Source organism: Tetrao urogallus (assembly GCF_951394365.1).
Source record: "Tetrao urogallus genome assembly, chromosome: 4".
NCBI lineage: Eukaryota > Metazoa > Chordata > Aves > Galliformes > Phasianidae > Tetrao > Tetrao urogallus.
In genome coordinates this window covers 49,206,687-49,229,166 of record NC_136817.1, presented here as the reverse complement: position 1 = coordinate 49,229,166, position 22,480 = coordinate 49,206,687, and the positions used below count along the sequence as shown (strand labels likewise).

Below are 22,480 nucleotides of genomic sequence, written 5' to 3'. Positions count from 1 at the left end.
GCTTCCTTCACGATATTCTGCATTTCCAATAAGCTGGAATACTGAAAAAAAATCTGACACATTCACCATAGAACTTTGATTCATTCCCTGAATGCTGAATGAGCTATGAACACATCAGAAAAAAATACAAATCTCTCCAGCATATTTGACATACACACAAATACAATATTGGCTTTGTTAGAAATTACATGGAGATTTCCTAGTTGATGCCACTCTTTGATAATTCTACCTCAGCAGACTTCCAGTGTACAATTTTTTTTTTTTTTTAAGAAAGCAATTAATAAAATATGTAACAGAAACAGTTATGACCAGCAAGACAAACAAAAGCAAGATCCTTCACAACTGCAGCAGTGTTTTGTGATACAGAATTAAATACAATAGGTGGCAATTGAAGGATGCTGTCACCCATTTGGGCTAGTTACTAAGATTATGCAACATACTGAGGCAGTAGACTGTATATGCAAGATGCTAAAAAACACTATAAAGGTATGGCTGGATTCCAGGTCTGCTATGTTAGAAATCTAAGCTCAATTTCCATCATTGTGTGATTTCATAGTTTGACTTTTCTTGTGAAAAGACAAAGAAGTAAGAGCTGAAAACTATCTTCCAAAATCTGAGCCAAAATTCTTTCTCTCCCAAGCCAAAAACAATATTTCTAAACTAAAGGGACTGAGTGACAAAACAGGAAAAATTAGACAATGGTGGAAGCACTTTCTGACATTTCTTCAGTTTCTGTTCTAACTAAAGGGTCAATTTCTATGTAGTCTAACAAAAGGAGATGTCATTGTGGTACATACATGTACAGTACTCACAAATCGTTTATTTTAACATGCTAACCTCTGGGAAGTAAAAGACAAACACAGCAGAGCATAATAAAAGCAAAATCTGATGGCTTTTTTCCATGCAGAGGTTAGTTAATGACAATGTACCATCATAGCAGACATAGTTCTATCAGTACATAGCATAAATACAAGAACAGATAATGTAACCATCCTGGAGTTCTTAATACATCTTTAGTAATTATTAATTTTTAATAAACATAAACCCACGTGTACAGAATGTAATATAACAGCTTTTTCATGATAAGCACATATTTTCATTTTCAGAGCATCTCTTATCACTGTACAATTAAAATTAGGAAGGCTTAGGTTGACTCACTTGTCATCAATGCTATTTTGATAATATATGTGCAAAAGTTTATCCTTTATCCAGCTCACTTTCTCTGCAGCATCTTTTCCAGCCTCGGCATGAAGACAGTATTTCTTGTATAGCTGGGCAAGACCCATCATAGCTTCTTTTCTCACTCGCCACTTGAGAAGGAAGAGAAGGAGATGGGGAAGTAGCTTTGGTAAACAGGTATCAAGCATACAAAATACAGCAAATATGTAGAAGCATAAAAAACAAAATGGCCACATTCTGCTCTCCTACATTTAGGCTCTGCAAACACTGAAAAATTAAGAGTTTCTAAATTAAACTTTGTAATACCTATTCATTTCTTCTGTTTACTATGCAAGGTATTATCTGTAAAGAGTAATCCACTGCTCCCATGTGCTGAGCAAAGAAAAACTAGGAGTTTGGTGGTATTAAAACTTAAGTAGAGCTTAACAGGCATGTCTGAATAAGCGATTTCTTAAGCCAGGGTTTGGAATATTTATGTATTCAGAGTTGGGCACCAAGCAGAGGTGGCAGCTTTTTTTCATCAGCCTTAAATTGGCAAACTTGTCTAGGAATCTACACCTTAGACCTAGCTGAGCTTGCTAAGGCTTCAACTCTGAGACCACTTTCCACAACAGTAAGAAAGCCTCTTTTTGCCTAAGCTTTGAAGTAATCACTGTAAGAGAGTATTAAAGAAAAAAAATGAAAGAGCTGTCTGCAGCTTCCAGTTTTTGGTGATTGCTACTCTACCCATTCATGTAAACAGGAAATGTCCCATTAACACTTTGACAGGATCTACAGGCCCTCTTACACTGACTTGCTGAAGAAACCAGAAGAAACCATTTCACAACAGATGAAGGATTAATTGAGGGAGAGAATAGTGTCTCCCACTTAATAGTCTACATAGAAAATCTTGGTTAACTAGTAAAACTCCTTCACCAAAGACTACAGGTCTGAGTTACAACACTCGTGTTAATCCCTTACTTGTTGGAATAGTTAATTCCTACCACAGAATTAAGAATAATAGCAATTAAAAAAAAGGAAACAAAAAACATTAGCTGACAAAAGCCACAGTGGTTTTTAGTACATATAGAAAATGAGGAGTTAGAACTAATTAATTCAGAAAGTATTAAAGAAAGTCCCTTCATGCTAAGAGTCTGCTCATGCTAAGGAAACAATCATCTCACTCTGACTCGTTGGAAGTGCCAGTGAGAAGCAGGAGTTAGCCTAAACATTTTAGGTCTCATAAATAACTTTGGGGGGGGATAATTGTCTAATAGGTGAGGGGGGAAAAAAAAAGAAAAAAAAAAAAAAGGAAGTGGTCTTAATCATGCCTGAACATTGAGTAAGGTCATACTACAGGGACGAAGAGTTGCTTTATAATAGCAAATATAATATACTCAAAATCAGATTTATTAGGTATAAAGATGACAAATCCCTTCTCTCCAAACCCAAACCCATTACAGTAACATTCTCATCTAAACACGTTAATGTAAAAAGGAGAAAGTCATTATAAAAGAATTAAAGGGGTTATCTAGAATGGCATGCTTTACAGAAATAACACTGCCTACCAAACAGGAACAAAAAAAAAAATTGGCATTGCTACATATCACCCTCCGAAACACTACCGAACCACGTCCAAAACAGTGAAAACAGAAAAGCATAAATAAACTGTGATAAAACTGAATGTAAAACCTTGATAAACCATTGCAAAGTTTCCAAACTGGTACTGTAAGCATGTAAATTAAAACACGTTCACCAAAGACTCCAGAAACAGGAAGCATTCAAGTCTCCTTTCTAGGGTTGAAATCCAATTTTATTCCAAGACAATAGTCTGAGAAGGATTCTTAACTTAAGTATAATCAGAAGATGTTTAAAAACAGATTTACTAGGAAACAGTAACAAAATCATCAAGACCAGATGGTATCCTAACCATGATTTCTACAGGAATTTAGAAATGATGCATCAAATACTAACTATCCCATTACTGCAATCTGTCAATGAACAGATTGAACAATTGTCCAGGAAAATGGCAAATGTGAAATGATTTTTTCCAAATGATTCCAAGAGAAAGAATGCCACACATCAGAAAATGTGATTTTGAATGGGAAAACAGACTGAAACAAAACAATAAGAGCAATAAAGTGCAGACAACAACAACAAAAATTAAGAGAATTAATCATTATGATTTACATAAAGGGAAGTTATATCTAACAAAAACTTAATTATATCAGACCCACAGGGATGGCAGTAAAACTCACCGAGGCCCCCAGAAATTACTAACTAAAGCATAGGAGTCAAAAGGCAGAAACAAGTGGCTGGTATTCCACAAGGAGGGGAATCTATGGATGGAATCAGGAGGGAATTTGTTTCACTTAATAAAAAGAATTAGAAAATTAACTGAACATTGAGCATACAATTTGTTGATATAGGACAACTGAGGTAGTAAAATCTAATGCTATGATAAATAACTATAGAAAAATGTTACGCTACTGAACCATTACAACATAAAATGAAATAAACTCAGATTAAGATCAGGTTTTCCCACCACCTGCACTAACTGCATGAACAGCACTGGAATGATGCAAGATACTGAAGTCAATATGAAAGTTCTCCAAAGTTGTGGGCTCAGTATTCAGAGGTAGTGCAAAAGACAAACAGAATGTTAAAAAGTAAGAAAAAAAATTCTGTCACTAAGAATGTACACAATATTGTACGTATTTTGAATGCCAGGCTGAGTCTGGTTACCTTGGTTCCACCAGGACTGCAGAACAACCAGACAAGAATGATCAGAGGTATGAAATGACCTGTGTGGAAGTCAGTCAGGTGAGTCTTTATCTTGGAAAGCAGAGGAGTGGAGAATATAAGGTATACATATTTGTTAACTGTAAGTGGGACAGCTTTTTTTTTTTTTCTTTTTATTATTTCATATAATGCAAGAACTACATTTCAAGAACTACTTCTTCCCCCACACATACATTAAACATGAAGAGGTGCCAGGGACACCCAACAAGTACAAACAGGTGAAAGGAAGACCTTACTAAATTCAAGGGAGAAAGTTCCATTGAAAGCTAGGATGAACATGATCAAGTAGACTGAAGAAATCCTTAAAAGACAAACTGATGTAAGCCAGAACTGATCGCTGTGAGAATTATACTAGGCTGTAGAGACCTTCGGCCTAAATCTATGTTGTTACTCCTATGCTCTTATAGTATTCCTCATTAACCAATGATTGTACTTGCTTGACAGCGTGCGATTGGTGTTTCCATAATATGCCTATCTTTGTTAAGATGAAAATTATTTTCCCCAGAGTATTCTATTTAATGGCTACCTTTAAGATTCTCTTTCTGCGGGGTTTGTTTGTTTGTTTTTACTTTTATCAATGACATTAAAGGCAGAGACATTCTTGAAAATAAAGTATCAGCACTTACTCGTTTGTCTAGTGTTCTTTCCCTTACGAAGCCAAGCAGCTGGTCATTGACTAAGGAAAGATCTCTCTTGCCCGCAGTAATAATTGTAACAATAACATCATGTCGAATAGCTTCCTCTGGGTCATGTGACCGAACCTTCAAATATTCTGTTACAGTGAGAAACAATGAGAAGTTTGGCTCTTTGCACATATACTGCAACCTACTAATAATTACAAATTGAATTCACATATTCAGTCATATGACAACAATAACCTTATTTGCAACAGGCAATTCTGAGAAAAAAAAAAAAAAAAAAGCTCCTTAGAATATACTGAAACTGAGTAAGGGGAAGAAAAAAAAAAAAAAGAAAAAGATAAAACAAATATTTATTTCCAGAGAGAGAAGAAAATAAATAATTTATAAATCAGAGAGATAAGAAAATAAATAATTTATAAATAATTGGCTATTGTTAAAATTTCATTGTATCAAAAAAGAACAGTATTTTTGGTTACATCTGAAATTCTGCTCATTGTTAGAATGATGAAGAACTGAAGGAACAAACTTTTTCTAAATTCAATGGAGGAGAGCATAGAGGAACACCAACTATTTTTGAAAATAATTCTGCATGTCACAAAATATTTGCATTCATGTGGCAAAACTTGCTACAGAATCTGAAAATACTTTAAAACTGCAATGGGTAGCTTCTTGAGGATTCATTGTAACAAAGGTCACACAATGTCAGGCATTCCACACACACGCATGCTTTTTCCTCATATGCCTGTCTTCACCGGAAAGCAATTATACATTAGTAAGCTCCCCCATTCAGCATCAAGCATTGGACTTGATACATTTTAGAACTTTATTGTTATGTACAGAAGTAATTACATTCTATCCTGCTCATTTCTTAAATCATTCTAAATACCAGTAGTAGCATCTCACCAGTGAGGTCTTTCGCTAAGTCTGGATGGTTCATTAAACAATGACTGGCGAATTTCACACTCTCTAATCTCACAGGGACATGGATATCATTGAACCTAGAGAGATAGAAGACTATGAATGTTAATTTTTAATTAACTTTGCAAATCAAGATTATTCTCTATGTAGTAACACGTGTTGGTAGTATGTCCTATTAATTATTAGAATGCTTTTAGATGACAAAATAATACATTACAAACATTCTGAATTTATTTTCATAATCATGAAAGCATAAAATCATAGAATGGCCTGGGTTGAAAAAAACCATAATGATCATTTAGTTTTCATAACGCACCTCAGACAAGTTTGTTGCTATTTCTGAAATAAAGTTAGAACTAAAATTAAAGCATAAATACACTATATTGCAGATGAAATGTTGGCACGTTTGTTTTCATTCAGTGACAAAGTTCTCCCCATCACACGTTCACTATCAATCACCACTATACAGTAAATATTTTATATATATACATACATATCATATAAATATATGAAATTATAAAGAAACTATGTATACGTCCATATAACATGTATTATTTAAAAACATTTGCTTTTGTAATGCTGAATTTCTATATTTACTTTAAAGTAAATGACCTCATTCAGAAGATAAAAGTCAAATAAAACGTACAGTTGCAGATACAGCTGAACAGTAAACACAGCAGTATTGTCTGGAATTTCATTCTGTGTAATTTATGCCATGTATCTAATGTAGCTATTTCTCTAATCCATATCCTCATAGGAAAACAGCAGTAATCATTCAGGCTTTTTATTCTAAAATGCAGCCCTACGTAACTCCCTGATTCAAAGACTTAAGGAAAGAATTTGTTCAAATACAAGAAAACAGCTACATTCCCTGACAACACAAAATCGCAACACTATCAGGAAAATTCTGCAAAACAAGAATGAAAATTCAGAGTTCTACCACTACTTCTCCTACCGCCCAAGAAAGCACTGCCACAGAGGACGATTTTGTGTGGCCAGATCAGAATCTTTAGAGCCAAAGAGTTTAGCCAAAAGTCGAACAACAGCCAAACGTTCTTCTCCATCATTGCTCTGAAAATCAAAAAATGAAAAAGAAACTGCAATTCATTACCTGTGATATCTTAAGAACAGCTCATGGCTTCCATTTCCTTCTGTTTTTATAATTTAGATTGTAAGGTAATTTGAAATAATTTTTTATAAACTCCAATCTTTCTAATTAAATTAGATTATTAAATAAATACAATTAAACACACACAGACACACACAACCTGTATAAAAGCCCAAAGTTTAAAATGTTAGCCACTGATTAGAAGACTATGCTTGAAAAATGCCTTTCAGGGATAAAATAAATAAATAAACAAACAAGTAAATCTATAACCTAGTTTGAATAAAATGTATTTCTAACTTTTCAACAGCAAATAGTCTCATTTTTGTTTTAAAACATACGTTAGACTTCTATGCATGTGAAAAATAAATAGCAACTAAGATTTTCAAAATAGATGTGCACAAATAAAAGATATTAAAATAAAATGATGTAATTTCATTGGTCACCCATTGCTTATGTTTTATTGTCCCTATACCCTATGTGTGCAAATGCACACATACAATTCTTCACAATTCTTACCAGACACACCTTTCTAATTTAAAATCAAAACAAAAGGATAAATCAGCTATCTCCAAAAGATTCATCATCAGTCAACTGAATTACACTATTAAGAACATGACAAAATATTTGGAAACAATTCCTCTATTATTAAAACATTATTTCACAAAATGAAATACTGTAAATCAATACAGAAGCTGGCAGTCTTGCATTTCATGAGTTAAGCCAGTCACATCCCAATTATTTCACAAACTTCAAGTGAAATCCAAAGATTAAGTACATACAGCTTTCAGACTAGATCATATGGATTTATGACTGCAATGATGTTACACATTGTGTGCACGCATAGTATGCATTTGCAAGCACAGAAAGCACATAGTCGTATTTAATGCTTTGGTGCCTTTATTTTAACAACAAATATTAAACAAAAATGACAAGTAGAATTTTTATCACGCTAATGAACGCTTTTTCATCTACAGCACCTCACACTTCAATATCCATTTAAATTTTATTATTTGTCCCAAGCTACATTGCAACCTACCTTCAGTTTGAATTCAAGCTGGGGCATGACAGACAGCAATAAGTGAGGATCTATGGCAAAAAGCTCTTGTATCAAGTCAAATACATGTTCTGATAAGTCACTTACTGAAGACTTTCCCAGTACCAGAACCTGGTTAAAAAACTAGAATGAAAGCATTATTATTTAGCAGATTTCACAGAATCATGGAATCATAGAATACTTCAGATTTGGAAGGGACCTTTAAAGGCCACCCAGTCCAATCCCCTGCAATGAACAGGGACACCTACAGCTCAATCAGGTTGCTCAGAGCCCTGTCTATGAGCCCCTTGAATGCCTGCAGGGATGGGGCTTCCACCACCTCTCTGGGCAACGTGCGCCAGTACCTCCCCACACTCACTGTAAAAGACTCTCCTTTATCAAACCTAAATCTATCATATTTAAGTTTGAAAACATTTCCCCTTGTCTTATAGCACCACAGTCCCTGCTAAAGAGTCTGCTGTCCCCTTCTTTCCTGCTTCCCTTTTTCTTCATTGGCATAAGCAGTATTTAAAAACATATTTTAATGTTAATCTCATTTATGTTTTAATTCTATTGGAAGATATCCAATTACTTTTTTTTTTATTACATTGAAGATTTTTCCTTCACAGAATCATACAAAAAGTTATGAGTTAGAAGGGGCCATTTTAAAGAATGCCAGATGACTACGATAGGTCTTCTGGTATTTGACAGTACCAAAAAACAGACAAACAAAACAAAAACCAACCAAACAAAAAAAGGTAGCCAAAATACGAATGATTTCTCATGGATTTGATATGTTTTAATGTGCTTGATACGTTTCCTATTAGGTAGCATGGATTGATACTAGTACTATTTGAGGAATGCAAATGCTATAAAGCTATTACACACTTAAGCAAGAACGAGTTAAAGAATATTACCTCAACAGTCGCCCTGGCCACTATCCTGTTCCCAGTTATGAGTAATTACACAAGCGTAAAGAAACAGGGGGACTGGAAAGTGGTACTTGTTGGCAAGATGTCTTCAGTTTTTACATACTTAATCTTTCATGAATTTACTTAATTCCCTTTTTAACCTATTCTGACTTTTAAGAATACCATAGAACATATTACTGATATTCATCAAAAGGAAAAACAGTAGAAAGAGGCCCTGTAAAGAACTTGAGTCTTTTAGTCTTTCTGACTAAAACAAGTTTAGGACAGACAAAATCTATGAATGAGCTGTTAGTCTGGAGTGCTTCCTCCTACATCTAGGCATGAAATGAGGATGCCTGGTTGCTAGATATAAAAAGCATTAACAATTCCTTTTGTTGCAACAGGACTCTTTAGTGCCAAATAGTACTGCAAGACAGGTCATCTGTTGTCACAGTCTAGATTTATAAGAATGAGATGGAAAAAAAATCTACTTCCTCTTCATTTATATGGGACATCTTCCTATTAAAAAAAAAAAAAAAAAAGGAAGAAAAAAAAACCAAGCAAGCTAATGATTCCTACCTAAAAAATAGTATTCCTCTAGTTACATTTCCAAATGTGACTTTCATAAACATCATTTTAAAATACACAAACCTCCAACAAATCAAAACATCAACAAGCACAATCGTTAGTTGCAGTAATCATGAACTAATTTACATACATTGGCAATGCACGGTTCAATGGTCTGGACAGTCCTTTTCAGCAGGACTTTTGCAAGATCAAATGCTTGCTTATTAAGGTTCTGGAAAAAAAAAGGGGAGGGGGGATATAAAATTTTAAAGAAAGACAAACTAATTGAATTAACTTCAAATTTCTCTCTCAGCCTTAAAAGACCGTGATTTTAAGTAAAACATGTTTTGCCACCCATCTATTTATTTTCAAAGCACTCGAAGTTCAGTTATATTAACTTCACCAATGCAGACATAATAAGATTTTTTTTTTATATATACAAAGAAATCTAAACTTGCAAAGTCATCTAGGTTGTTATCAGTCTAGTATTGTACTAGTAACTAAAGAAATGTTTTAACATACAATCATTAAAAATTTCAAAGAAACTTTATCCCAATCCCATACTTTGGTAAGTATCATGCACCAAAGCTGTCACACTGAGGTGTCTGCAATCTTTTCAAATAAACAGTTGGTTGAAACACAACAAGTCTACAAATCTAAACATTGTTTTTATTAATCTGAAGCAAGGTAAGGAATGTAAGCACACATCTAAAAAATGTGACTGTCCAAATCTGCACAAAATCCACATATATGCATGACACATATGCAATATATCATCTCATCTAGGGATTAATGCAACTTGGAGAGAAAATGAAGAAAAAAAAAAAAAAAGAAGAGAGAAGGCTGGATTAGCTGACTGCCCTGAAAATTATGAACCACTGCAAATAAAATACAGATAAAGCATAAGGATGACCAGTTATTAGAAAGATTGTATTTGGCAAGTCTACACTGAGAATGATTCTCTCATGTTCTTTTAGCTGTCAAGATGACAAAAATAAAGCTCTCATCAACTGATATTAAGGAGAAAATGGCCAAAGGCTCAAACAAATACCTCTTCAATCAGATTGATATGTATAAAATCTTCACAAATTTTTGCTATTACATGGTATTACATAAAACAAAATTACTTCTCTCCGTATCAGACCACCATAAAAATCACCTTGGTAGGTATGTTTGTACTGAACTGACAAACTGCTGCCCGTATATAAAAGTACATTTTACTGGGGATCTTCAAATAAAATAAGCAATCTCTTAGGCAGAGCATAAATCCTCAAAGTCTGGATAGGACATGACGTAGAAGATGCAAAAAATACATGAACTTTATCTTCTTTAAGGAATGGCTTTGTCAAGAGCAGCGTTAATAACTAAATATGCAAATAAATAAATCACTAAATAGACTGAAAGTACTGGTTTTAAAATTAATAAAAACAACTACAGCCTGATGCCATGTGTCTTCTGAGCTGTGATGTACCACACTGTTGTTAAAAAACTGCATTTAATAGAGGAGAGCCTTGTTAGCACACTCAGAAAGAAGAACAACATATATTAGGACCACTTAATTGATAATAAAAGTGCAAATAAGTGTCATTTAGATGCTGAGATACTTCATGTCTAAGTATTGGTATACTTCTTTTTAAGTATAAAGGTTTGTTAAGTATAACAAACTCTTAAACGATGTGGAAGAGTTTGTTTGAAAAAGGAATAGAATACATCATCTAAAATACATATTTCAACTTCGTTACAAATATGAACTTCTATTAAATGTAATCGTCTAGCCATGCTGGTATCTACGTAATGTATAGCAGAGAACAACTTATCAACTGCTTGCACAGGTATAACAGCACTGTTATAAGTTCTGTACCAGAAAATAAACTATGCTTTTCATGCAATCAGTGGTGTTTTGGATTTACATTAACTAAGGACAAACAATGAACATAATCCCAGAATTTTTAGGAGATCTCTGCATGAAAGGAGAACAATTACTACAGTCAAACTCTGCTTGGCAGAAAAAAAACAAAATAACTTGGTTTTATTTGTTTGTTAAGTAACATGTAAAGCAGCAGCTAAAGTTCTTTTGTTATGGGTAACAAAGAAAGGTTAAGATAGACAAAATTACTGAGAAAAGCATGAAACTGCACTCTGAGTACAGCGTATTACTTTGCCAGTCATGATGGCCAAGAGCCAAGGAGGACTGGCAATCAGTGATATGAAAGATACTAAAAAATATTAAGTAAGTTGCACATCCCAGTATTTACTTGAGTTTTGCCTTCCTCTCGTCAACCTTTACACCTTCTCTCAATAGTCAAAATTACATTATTAAAATAATACGTATGCTGAAGAATTATATTCATTTTTGCTTTGCTTACATGAGCAAGTTAGAACAAATTGTTTAGTTGCACACGGTCTACCAAGGTCTTTGTATCTAAAGAGCAAGGCATCACCAGGCACTTGCCACAGACACCTACTCTTCAATACACTTCTGATCTCTACTGCCTGTAATTGACTACAAACAACTCAGAAAGATCTGTGTATTTTAAAATAACCCTTCTATAGCTAAGAGGCCTCTCCTGCCATTAGGGATTCTAATAATACATCATCTCATTGCTGTCAATAGAAAGGAGCTGATACTATGACACTGCATCTCATGGCTTCATGTACAGCTTGTCACAGAAGAGGAGGGTCACTTACAGCTACAGGGAGTGGACCTCTACAAAAGTTGAAAAGATTACAGAATTCATACAAGAGTACAGAGAACTAAAAGCAACTAGCTGAACTAGAAAACTAATGTGCTTTAGGTAAGAAAAGGATTTATTGGGACAAAAGTTTAAGATGGAAAAGAAACAGGAAAAAAATAACAAGGAGATGGAAGGGAATCTGACTGACAAACAGATGCAAGAAACAAGTCTCCACAGAAGCCTGGAGAAATATATATATATTTTTTTCGAAGTAAAAATGTTCTCAGAGTATTAAATATGCTTTGTTCCTGTTTAAGTACAGAATTTCTTAATAATGAGTAATCCAGACACAGCTAAGAAATAGCACCAAACAAATCCTAATGGCAATTTTCAGCCTACTGTTACAAGGCTTGAAAAAATACAATCGTCACGGATAACCTAAAGTGTGCAGAAATATAAGCAAGCTAAAGGCAATTAAGATTGTTATAATGATATATTGCTATAATATTTTACTTTTAAATATTTTTACCTTGTGTGCAGGAATGAGGTTAATCAAAATGGAGTCCAGCAGCTCCTGAGTTACTCCATCGCCTTCCATGATGATAGAACTCATCAAATCCAGCATATGCATTTGTACCTTCTGGTTGTGGCTATTACTGAGAAGATAAAAGCATATTATCAAGTCAAACTTTTCAGACCCTGAGAAATACTAGCACTTCAAAAGACAGTGGATTAATACTGAACAGTGTTCAACTCTTGCATTTTCAAATGTTGAAAATATCAGCGTAACTATTTTGACTTCCCTCTGCTCTAGAAAAATTCAAAAATCTACAATACTCTACTTTGCTTTAAGAAAGGGAAACAAACGAGAAGCAAACATCCAACCACAGAAATAAAAATGCACATAAGTCAGAATGAAGTATACCATTGCAACATAGAAATTTTAAGAAGTCAGAAATGTCTGCTTTTAGAAACACACCTCTCTATATTGCCAGTAATTTGTACTCATTTGCTTTCCTATTACCTCCTCATTTGGAGGAAAGGGGACTTTGTTCTGTTCAGATCTATTCATTTGTAGGCTACATAAGGATTCAGTCTATCCCCAAATCTGATGATATTTTGACAGTTTAATATAATTGAAGTGATTCAACTTACTTGATAACTGAAAAAAGAGTCCTAAAAAGCTGAATAAAAATTTCATTGCAATCTTCCAACTCAAAGCAGATGTTGTAAGATTTAACCCAAGCTAAATTCTAAAACAAAAATAGGATATTCAGGATATTAAAACTTTGCAAATCACTTAAGTATAATCACGTTAGTTAATTTTTCTTCTATTCAGATAAAAATATTATACAATAAAAAACCCTTTGGAGAAAGAGACTGGATATTTGCTTTGCATATATACAGCTCTTAACACAAAGGGGCTTTGCAGTACACATCCACAAGAAAAATTAGAGAATAATCTGATTTCTTAGGTACAAAAGCAGATTGACACAAGCTGTTACCATAATAAGGTTATATCTAGACTTATTTTGGATTCATGGTACGAAACAATGCTGCTTTTTTAAATTAATAAGATATTAAATAATAAAACACTTTCTAAATGCACACTGATAAGATCCCAACATTTCTTGTCCCAACATCAATATAAGAATATTTGCATTTTAAACAGCATTTAATTTTTTTCTCTTTACAAGGTAAGAAAACCTTAAGGGGACACACAAAAAAAAAAAAAAAAAAACAACAAACCAAAAACAAAAAACAAAAAACCCAATGCCTAAAATTGTAAGATAAAGGCTAAACATTAATAAATACCAATCATTTTAACACAACCTCAACTGCAGGCAGCATGAACTTATGAAATACCTATGAAATTTTAACTGTTGAAAGAAGCAATCTACTGAACATTACTTTGTTTGCTATCATTTACACTATAAACACCTGTAAATTGGGCACATCTAAGGTAGGATCAATTACATTTCTTAGAATCACAGAGCAAGTAGCACATCTACTGAAAGTTTCAATTACTACATTACCTCTAACAAGTAAAAGTATCTGTTAAACTGAGGGCTCTTTGTGTCCTCCAAGCCTTTTAATTGTCTTGTAATAAACAAGAATATGTCCTGTCAAAACACAAGCAGGTGTTTACAAGTTAGATTCTGTAGAGAATAAAAATACAACCTGTTAGTACTGACATCTACTCCCTTTTACAGACTCATGATATAAAATATTTTGGACACTGACAGAAATCTATCAACAACGCATTTCAGGTCCTCTCCACTGACTCACAGGACTAAACCAAGATCTCTTTAATAAAACTGAGTATCAGTACAAATGCATTAAAAAAGCTGAACAATTTTTATTCACAACAGGAAAATAAGGCAGGGAAAAAGCCTTTATTTACCTTAAGTTTGTCATGGGAAGTATATGGAGCTTCAGGAGCATAGATACGAAAGATATCAGCCAAGCAACATGCTACAAGGAGGCGCACATCTTTATTGGGATTCCTGAGGAAGAATTCAGATGCAAGGTGCAAGGCTAATGGGAGATACTGCTGTTTCTCATCTTCTGAGTCCTGGTCCATATCCATGAACGTTTTTACCACCATCTGGAAAATACAGGAAAAAAAAAAAACAAACCCATTTTAGTGCTTTTAGTGCTTTCAGCTTTTATTCATAGAATCATAACATCTCCAAGGTTAAAAAAGACCTCCAAGGTCATCCAGTTCAATTGTCTACCTACCACCACCATTCCCCATTAACCACATAGTACCACATCTAAATGTTTCTCGAACATCTCCAGGGATGGTGGCTCAGCCGTCTCCCTGGGCAGCCCATTCCTGCACCTCACCACTCTTTCAGAGAACAAATTTTTCCTAACATCCCCTTTGAACTTCCTCTGGCACAATTTGAGGCCATTCCCTCCAGTCCTATCACTAGTTATGCAGGAAAAGAGGCCGATCCCCACCTCACCACATCCTCCGTTCAGGTAGTTTGAGTGCAACTAGGTCTCATTCCTAATACTTTCTAAAAAGATGAAACAATACATTTTAGACTACTGAGTTGCAGTAATGCAACTTTTTATTTGGACAAACATCAGAAAGAAGAAAAGCATTATTCTGATGCTTAAATGCTTACTGAATGTGAACTCCATGTTTTACAATAAGACACTGAAAAATACTGCATCTCTTCTCATTTTGCCAATACGAACCTGAGGTGCAGCACAAAATCTTACGTATTGATGAGCTTGGAGCCCTAAATCATTTCAATGTGAGGATTTGCCTCAGTAGGAGGAGCTAGAGGTCATCTCAGCCAGCTTGACCTAAAACATGGGTCACAGGACAGTGCAGCTGCGCAATCAGCCATACCAGCCTACAAGTAGGCAATCTTAACTGGCTGCATCAAGGCACAGAGTCCAAGGGCTACTTTACATGCACACAATCCTTTTATCTGTATTAAATGAACTAGATACCAGATAAGCATTTCATCCCTCATATAAAATGTCCAACTCCGCAGATCTGCTCTCTCTCTGCATAGTCAAAACTGCATCTATATTCTCATATATATAAGGAAAAAAACTGTATGTTTTTCCTTGTCTCCTCTAGCACAGTGAAGAACTACTAGTTCCCATGAAATGCCATCAAAATTGGCCTTAAATGTTTCATTTCATTGGGATTTTATAATCTCAACATAATTAGTTGGCAAAACTGAAAGTGAAAATTTAGTTCGAAAAAATTAAAGAGCCACAGATTTAACTTCTGAAATAGGAACATTAAAGGACAAAAAGCCCCCAAGATACCAGCACAGAACTGCAGACAGTGTTCCACAGGTAAATATGTCATTATGACCCAAGTTAATTTAAGTTTTGTCTTTCTACTTACTAGTACTCTTAGAGTGAAAATTGTGAAGGAGAGCCATAGGAGTCTGTAAACCCAATACCCCGTAAACATAAAGAAGAGAGATAAGAAAACAGAATGGTAAGTTGATGGTTCAAGTCTAGCCTGTAGAATATTACAGTAAAACACAAGAGAAGACTGAACTCACAAAGCTAATAAACACTTCTCTTATGCTTGCCGCAATTCTTTTGTTACTATGTCATTCAAATGATAATAAGGCTGTTCCTCCCTTAGTAAGAATGCCACGCTTCCTACATGAAAACAGTGCCTTACGACTTCACTCCTTCCCCACATTTTGGAACTCAGTTTTAAATGCAGTACATCTTACTGATCAGGTGTTTAATTGTAACCTAACCCGCACTGTTACTCAAAACTCCTCAGTTTCTATCAATGTACATCATCAATCTCTCGTGACCTAACATCTAGGAAAAATCAAGGTGGGTGGGAACAAAAACCAACCAGAACAAAACAGAACCTGAAAGACACTGCCCACAAAAATCCCAATTCTACTTACATCAGCCTGTTTCCCACAGATTATTCTTAAGGTATAATTAAAGGCATTAGCTGAAAGGACAAAAACACAACTCCTACAAAACTCCGTTTTACTTCCTTCAGCTGACAGCACAGGTCTCTCTGCTGCAGCGTCACAGATCACCTGTCCTTCCTACATCCTCCAATTTAAAAATTAAAAACAAACAAACTGAAAACCTACACTTCATAATCCACCAGATTCTTTCAGTACAAAAAGTAACCACCTCTTTTGTCTGCTGATGGCAAGACGGGGAACAACTGCCCTGAACATGGGAATACTCTGAATTATAGGCACGAAAAATGTAACAGTAACAATTGTTAAGTATTGATTCAGATAACCACGTTATTGAAGGCTTTAAGAACAGGGTAGAAAGGACTGAAACATCTGTGGCTTCGGAGGTCAAAGATAAACTGTATCCACAGCCACATAAACTTGTCACACTACGAATCCTTCCAATCTGGATAACCTATATAAGCAACCATTCCATCTCTCTTTCAAGTCCTATCTCCTCTGTGCCTGTAGGTATCATAAGCTTCATAAAAGAATACCCTGGACAAACAAGGAATCAATAAGGAATACAGGACAAATAAGAAATCATGTGTATGGGGTATATAAAACACATACCACAAAAAAGCAGAACAAAAAAAAAAAAAAAACAAAACAAAAAACAAAAAAACAAAAAAACAACCCAGAACCAAACAAAAAACAAAAAAGGAATTAATATATAAAAATTAACTATAAAAGACAATGCAATAGTTCAAAGCATCATGTACATCTTTCTAATAAATAGCAGAGCATTCTGGGAAAAGGTAATTAATATTTTTGAAGACTTGCATTAAAGTACACCCTACAGGATCTGTTGATTCTGTCAAGGTTCAACAATACTATATATTTCTTGAATACATGTAACTAACTATATCCAAAATCATACACCATAGGAGCACTCTCTAAAGCCAAGCAACTACTGGCACTGCTTAAGGCATTACATACTAGAACAACTTCCAAACACCTGCTCATCTACATAAGAGATCATTGTTGAAACAGAAGAGAAAAAAAACAGCCCAGACATTAAGTACAATATATGCTTGGCTCTCAGCACTTGCTAGAAAGCCAAGAACTCAGTCAAAACTTCATCAGTTACAAGGTCGGTATTGTTGCCCTCTAGCACAACTGAAAAACTAGTTATCTAATCATAATCAAGCAACCTAAGCCTTTAGAAGTACAAAAAATGGCCTATGTGATTAAATAATTTATTCATTAATAGAATGGTATATAGCAGTGACACACTCCTGCCTTTCCGCAGCTATCCTCCTATTTGCTCACAAGCTCTCTAAGATGGAAACCACATTCCCTTCCCCAGCATTTATACAACTTTAACACAAAGTCTTGGTCTATGAATGTGAGTCACAAATACTCCCAAAACACTAAAAACAGAAATGACTGCATACATTAAATTCCTTCAGTGTTAAGGTCTGATGAAAAAAAAAAAAAGTAGTTACTTCTTATCACTTCTCATAGCTGGTGGTGCTCCCCAGTGGTTAGTACTGGGGCAAGTCTCGTTCAACATCTTCATCAACGACCTGGATGAAAGGACAAATGCACACTCAAGTTTGCTGATGATTCATTTAAAGCTGGGAGGAGTAGCAGTCAGACCAGCAGGCCATGTTGCCCGTCAGTGAGACCTAGACATCTCAGAGAGTTGGGCAGAGAGGAACCTTATGAGGTTCAACAAAAATAAGCATGGAGTCCTACATATGGGGAGAAAGAGCTGCTAAATCGCATGTTCCTTTGGAGAGAAATAAGAAAATAAATGAACAATTGTAGCATGCAAGTTTCACAGTGCTCAATAAATATTGGTAACATATTAGGAAGTTCTGATAATATCTTATGAAAGTTATTTCTTCATATTGCAATTATTTTCACAGTTACAAACCTTTAGCCATACCATAGAAATATGACAGCCATTGTGCTGCAGTACCAGTAACAACTGTGGTAGCTAGAAATGGGTGTACTGGAACAACATGCTTATCAAACTGAAAACCTGGAATTACAGTCACACTAAGCCAGTTTTGATTCCAGGAGAAAAACAATTAAGCTGTAACAGGAATTCACTATATTTTCAAGTTGCAGCACTATTGGTTAAGTGACGTCCAGCCATACAGTAGAACCAACCCTAGCTAGGGCAGCAATTTCCATTGATGGAAAAACCTACCAGACTTAATAGTTTCCACCACAGACAATCGTCCCCAGTGGAAAAATCAGGAGACAAAACAGCAGTATTTGAATATATTAATGTAACATCATCCACTCTTTTCTGAGCAGTTAAGCACCCAATTTCCACACCAATTGCTAGCACAGGTAAACAAAATACAGCTGTTCACATTTCAGATTAAATTCATTCTATGCTGCTTTGATTAAACGCGTCTTCATTAAGTTATCACATACTGGCACTTCACTAAGTGTTAAAAGTAACCTAGAAATTTTCATTATTGCTATTTTTACCATAGTACCTCAAAATTCTAATTCTCACACTAAGATTCCATCCTCCCAGGCTTTCTAAGCATAGCTAGAGCATTTCACTTCCGTAACATAAGAGACAGTACAGACATGCAAACCACTTCATTCCAGCTGGAGAGAACTCTGCTCAGTCACTCTACGTATTATGAGCACACTGAAAATTGAAGAATTTAAAACTTTCTGGGAGGTGCTTATCTGAATATATAACAACACATACTGTGCAAGCCAATTGCTCTGGGCTATCCCTTACACTTGCTGGAGTGAAATGAACAGACACTGACCAAATTCAAGCACAGATGTCTGATGACATCTACAAACCTGAGTTCCCTTTTCTCCTGGAAGTGCCTAATTCTTTCTAAAAGCCTAGCTCTCTCTTCAAGAGTATGGCTAGCATAAGGAAAAAAGCCAAGAGAAAGTCTGGTATCAAAGTCCACACAAATACTGAAACGTTCGGTTTTGTCACTGAAGAGTTTTTATTTCTTTTCTTAGATGTTGTAGGCAATATCATATATTACCTTTGCCATTACCTATTAATAGTAAGTGATGACTTCTGATTAAGAGCAATAGTATTAACTACAGACATGTTTATCAGGGAAAAATGTTTCTCAACAGCTGCAGAAGTAATGATGTAGACTTGAGATGAGAGATCTTGGTTTATCTCAGATACAGTCTTATCTATCAGCTGGAACCACCAGAAAATATGGAAACAAGGAAATTACTGCATGGACGGCAGTAAAACTGAAATACCTCTAAACAATCACATACTTAGCAACAGGTTTCGTTTGCTTTCCTTTATAATACATCAAACAAGATTATCACAGGGTCAGAAAACAGCAAATGTTAACCTAATTATCAGGAAAGGTGATTCAGCAACACAACCCACAGGCTGACATCAGAAGAATGTATTAATACAAACCAATTTGGAAAGACTAAATAGACAAAGGAGTTTAGAAAAACAGGATAACACATAAAAAGGGATTTACAAAATTACTTTGCTAACCTGATAAACTTACTTTGTTAAGTCCATCAACTTTCCAAACAAGGGAGACCATGACAAGCAATGTAAGTGTCAAGGAGAGCATCACACTGAGCCATGCTGAAATAAGTTGGAGGAGATGGAGTTTAGTTCAGTATTGTCACTCCTCTTTAGACATTTTTTTAAGTGTTAACTTGAAAGGACATACAGGACCTGAGTGAATTTATTAGCTGAGAATGGCGTTATAATTGACCCTGTTTGCTGTTCCCATAAACAATTGTGGCATAAGAAGTAGGAATAACGACAACTGACAGGTAGGGACCAGCAGCACAGGACAGAAGAAATAACAAAAATTAATCTACTAACATAGTCATATGCCTAGTGTTTAAAACCAACAATTTGTGCTAAGAGCTCATCAGCTGGAAACAGAAGATGGGCATTTATTAAGCAACTGTAAAGAGATTATGAGCCAATAACAGGCTATGTGCAGGAAAACAATGAAAATGCAATTGCAGGATGTGACAGGAGAGGTATTTTCAGGCAAGGCAAGGAAAAAAAACAGCAATACTACTCATGAAATGCTAAAAATATTGAACGCTAATTCGAAACGTACCTCTCCAGTCTGATTGCCTGTACTGATGAAAAAACAACACAAAAAACAACAATTCAGTTTGGGAAAGGTATGGAAGATGGCTGCAAAAGGAAACTAAAAAGCCTTTTGGTAAAAGGGGACAATACAATTAAAAGATTGACCTGTTTGATTTACCAAAACAACCACCAAAACTGAAGTATTTAACACTCTTTAAAGACAAGAGCGCTATTTATGCTAAGGAAAAAGACTCATTTAATTGCCTTTTTAATAGTCCTAACTTGACAGAAACAGATACACAAATTAAGCAAGGGACATATGTGGATCGTAGCGAAAAATGAACTAGAAAGGATGTACTATTTCTGTGAAGTTTTGCTGTTCTCATTAGCAACATTAAAAGCAGTGCCCCCTTCCTGGTACCATTAGAACCCATAGAAGAACTTTATTTTCTGATTTCCACTCCTAATTCTATCCATAACCTGCACTCTTTGACACGACCCTTACGCAGCGCTAAATAACTCAGAAACAGAAAAGAAAAAAGAAATGCACAAAATATTATGCAAAGCACACTGGGGCAAAGACTATTTGCTTCCTTCTTCATACCCCGCTCTCCAGCCTACGTTGACAAAGGTTTCCAGCTAAGAGATGTAACGCAATGGCAGCCTGCACTGCAATGATCCTGTGATCAGACAAACTGCTTAAGCAGCTGTCCTTCTTCTGAAGACAGAGGGCATTTCTGTGGAGCTTTGGCCAATTGCCAGATCACAAGCAAAGTAGTCTTGTAATTTACTGCTATCTTCACATTCATAAAGCAGCAGGCTCTGTATTAGATTTGCTTGATGTAAAGAAGATAATTAGAATATTTTCTAAAAGCCCAGAAACCAACCTGACCTAAGAAAAAGCAAATACATTGACTACTACTTAAAGAAAAGCAATACACTGAGTAGTTCATCTATTTGGAGAAACTTTCTTGATACTTACATTTTAAAGTAACTACATAAAGATTATAAACATCACACACCACCACATGATAACCAAAACAACAAATACTGTTACAAACTTGGGAGAGGCAGTACAATTACCTGTGCGCTTCATTTCCATAATTAAAAATATAGCAGTATTTAAGTTCTGCTGTAAATGTAGAAGATTCCCCATGTAACACAAATGCTAAAGGTGGGGTGAGGATATGGACAAATGTGAGGATAAAAAAATCACATGCCTTGATCCAACATGTCTTTCACATCACAACTTATTTAAATAGTGGTAGAATCCAATATCATTATTATGCAATCTCAGCTCCTTCACTGTAATACGTAATTATGCTTTTTTTCTCCTCCAAGACAAATGCTACTCTACAGCCAAGTCTTTCTTTTTTTTCTTAAGCAGGAGCCACTATTCCTCACATAAGAACATCCTATAAATTCATTTATATTGACTACTGTACAATACAAGATCTTTGTCACCTCTCCCCTGCTTTGAAAGACTCCTTCAAACTATTAAAGAACTCCATCCAAATAGATCATGCTTCTGTTTGTTCTGAAGATACTAAAATTTGTTGGTTAAGAGAAAGCAGAATATAACAGTGTTAACGCCCAGGAATTTAAGAGAACTTCCCTTGTAACTGACTTACCAGAGGTAAAAATAATCTTGGAGCTGATTTAAATTCAGCAACCAGTGACTGGCTCTGCTGATTTGAACTCAGTCAAGAGCCGGTACTAAGTCAAGAACACAGTACCCAGCACAGCTTTTACTGACACCCAACTTCTCTGAAATTCTGTACATAGTGACAGGGTATGAAATACCACAGCAAGATGAAGCACAGACAGAATTTCAGACCAGTCTGCCAAGCAGGAATCACAGCAGTGCACAATTTAAACCCCTCTCCCGGTACTTACAGTTTTGATTCCATGTGACACAGAGATCCTGTTAAACAGCTCGCTGCCACCATCTGCTTCTCCTTCCCACATTACTCACCCTGTCCTGCTTCTGGCCATGCAGTGCCACCACGTATTTTGCACTGGCTCCAACATCTGCTGGGTAACTGCTAGTTGATGTGAAATGCAGAAAACCTCCTCAGAGAATATCCCGGATGGTTTTCTGACAGGCATAGATAAGCCAGCAGATGGGAAAAGACAATTCAGTGGCCAAGACCAGGGAG

At 35.4% G+C, this 22,480-nt stretch overlaps 1 protein-coding gene across 1 annotated transcript in view; it reads right to left on the bottom strand.

Annotated features, from left to right (window-relative positions):
• The window catches only part of PDS5A (PDS5 cohesin associated factor A), a gene marked incomplete at both ends in the record, with an annotated part of 70,746 nt that overhangs the window by 26,712 nt on the left and 21,554 nt on the right, over window positions 1–22,480 (bottom strand). The window contains 10 exons of the mRNA XM_079534794.1: window positions 1,159–1,310; window positions 4,587–4,732; window positions 5,505–5,599; window positions 6,475–6,590; window positions 7,664–7,804; window positions 9,290–9,370; window positions 12,343–12,469; window positions 12,969–13,066; window positions 13,850–13,936; window positions 14,218–14,421. Coding sequence (XP_079390920.1) covers window positions 1,159–1,310; window positions 4,587–4,732; window positions 5,505–5,599; window positions 6,475–6,590; window positions 7,664–7,804; window positions 9,290–9,370; window positions 12,343–12,469; window positions 12,969–13,066; window positions 13,850–13,936; window positions 14,218–14,421 — 1,247 coding nt within the window. The remainder of the gene's footprint in view (window positions 1–1,158; window positions 1,311–4,586; window positions 4,733–5,504; window positions 5,600–6,474; window positions 6,591–7,663; window positions 7,805–9,289; window positions 9,371–12,342; window positions 12,470–12,968; window positions 13,067–13,849; window positions 13,937–14,217; window positions 14,422–22,480) is intronic.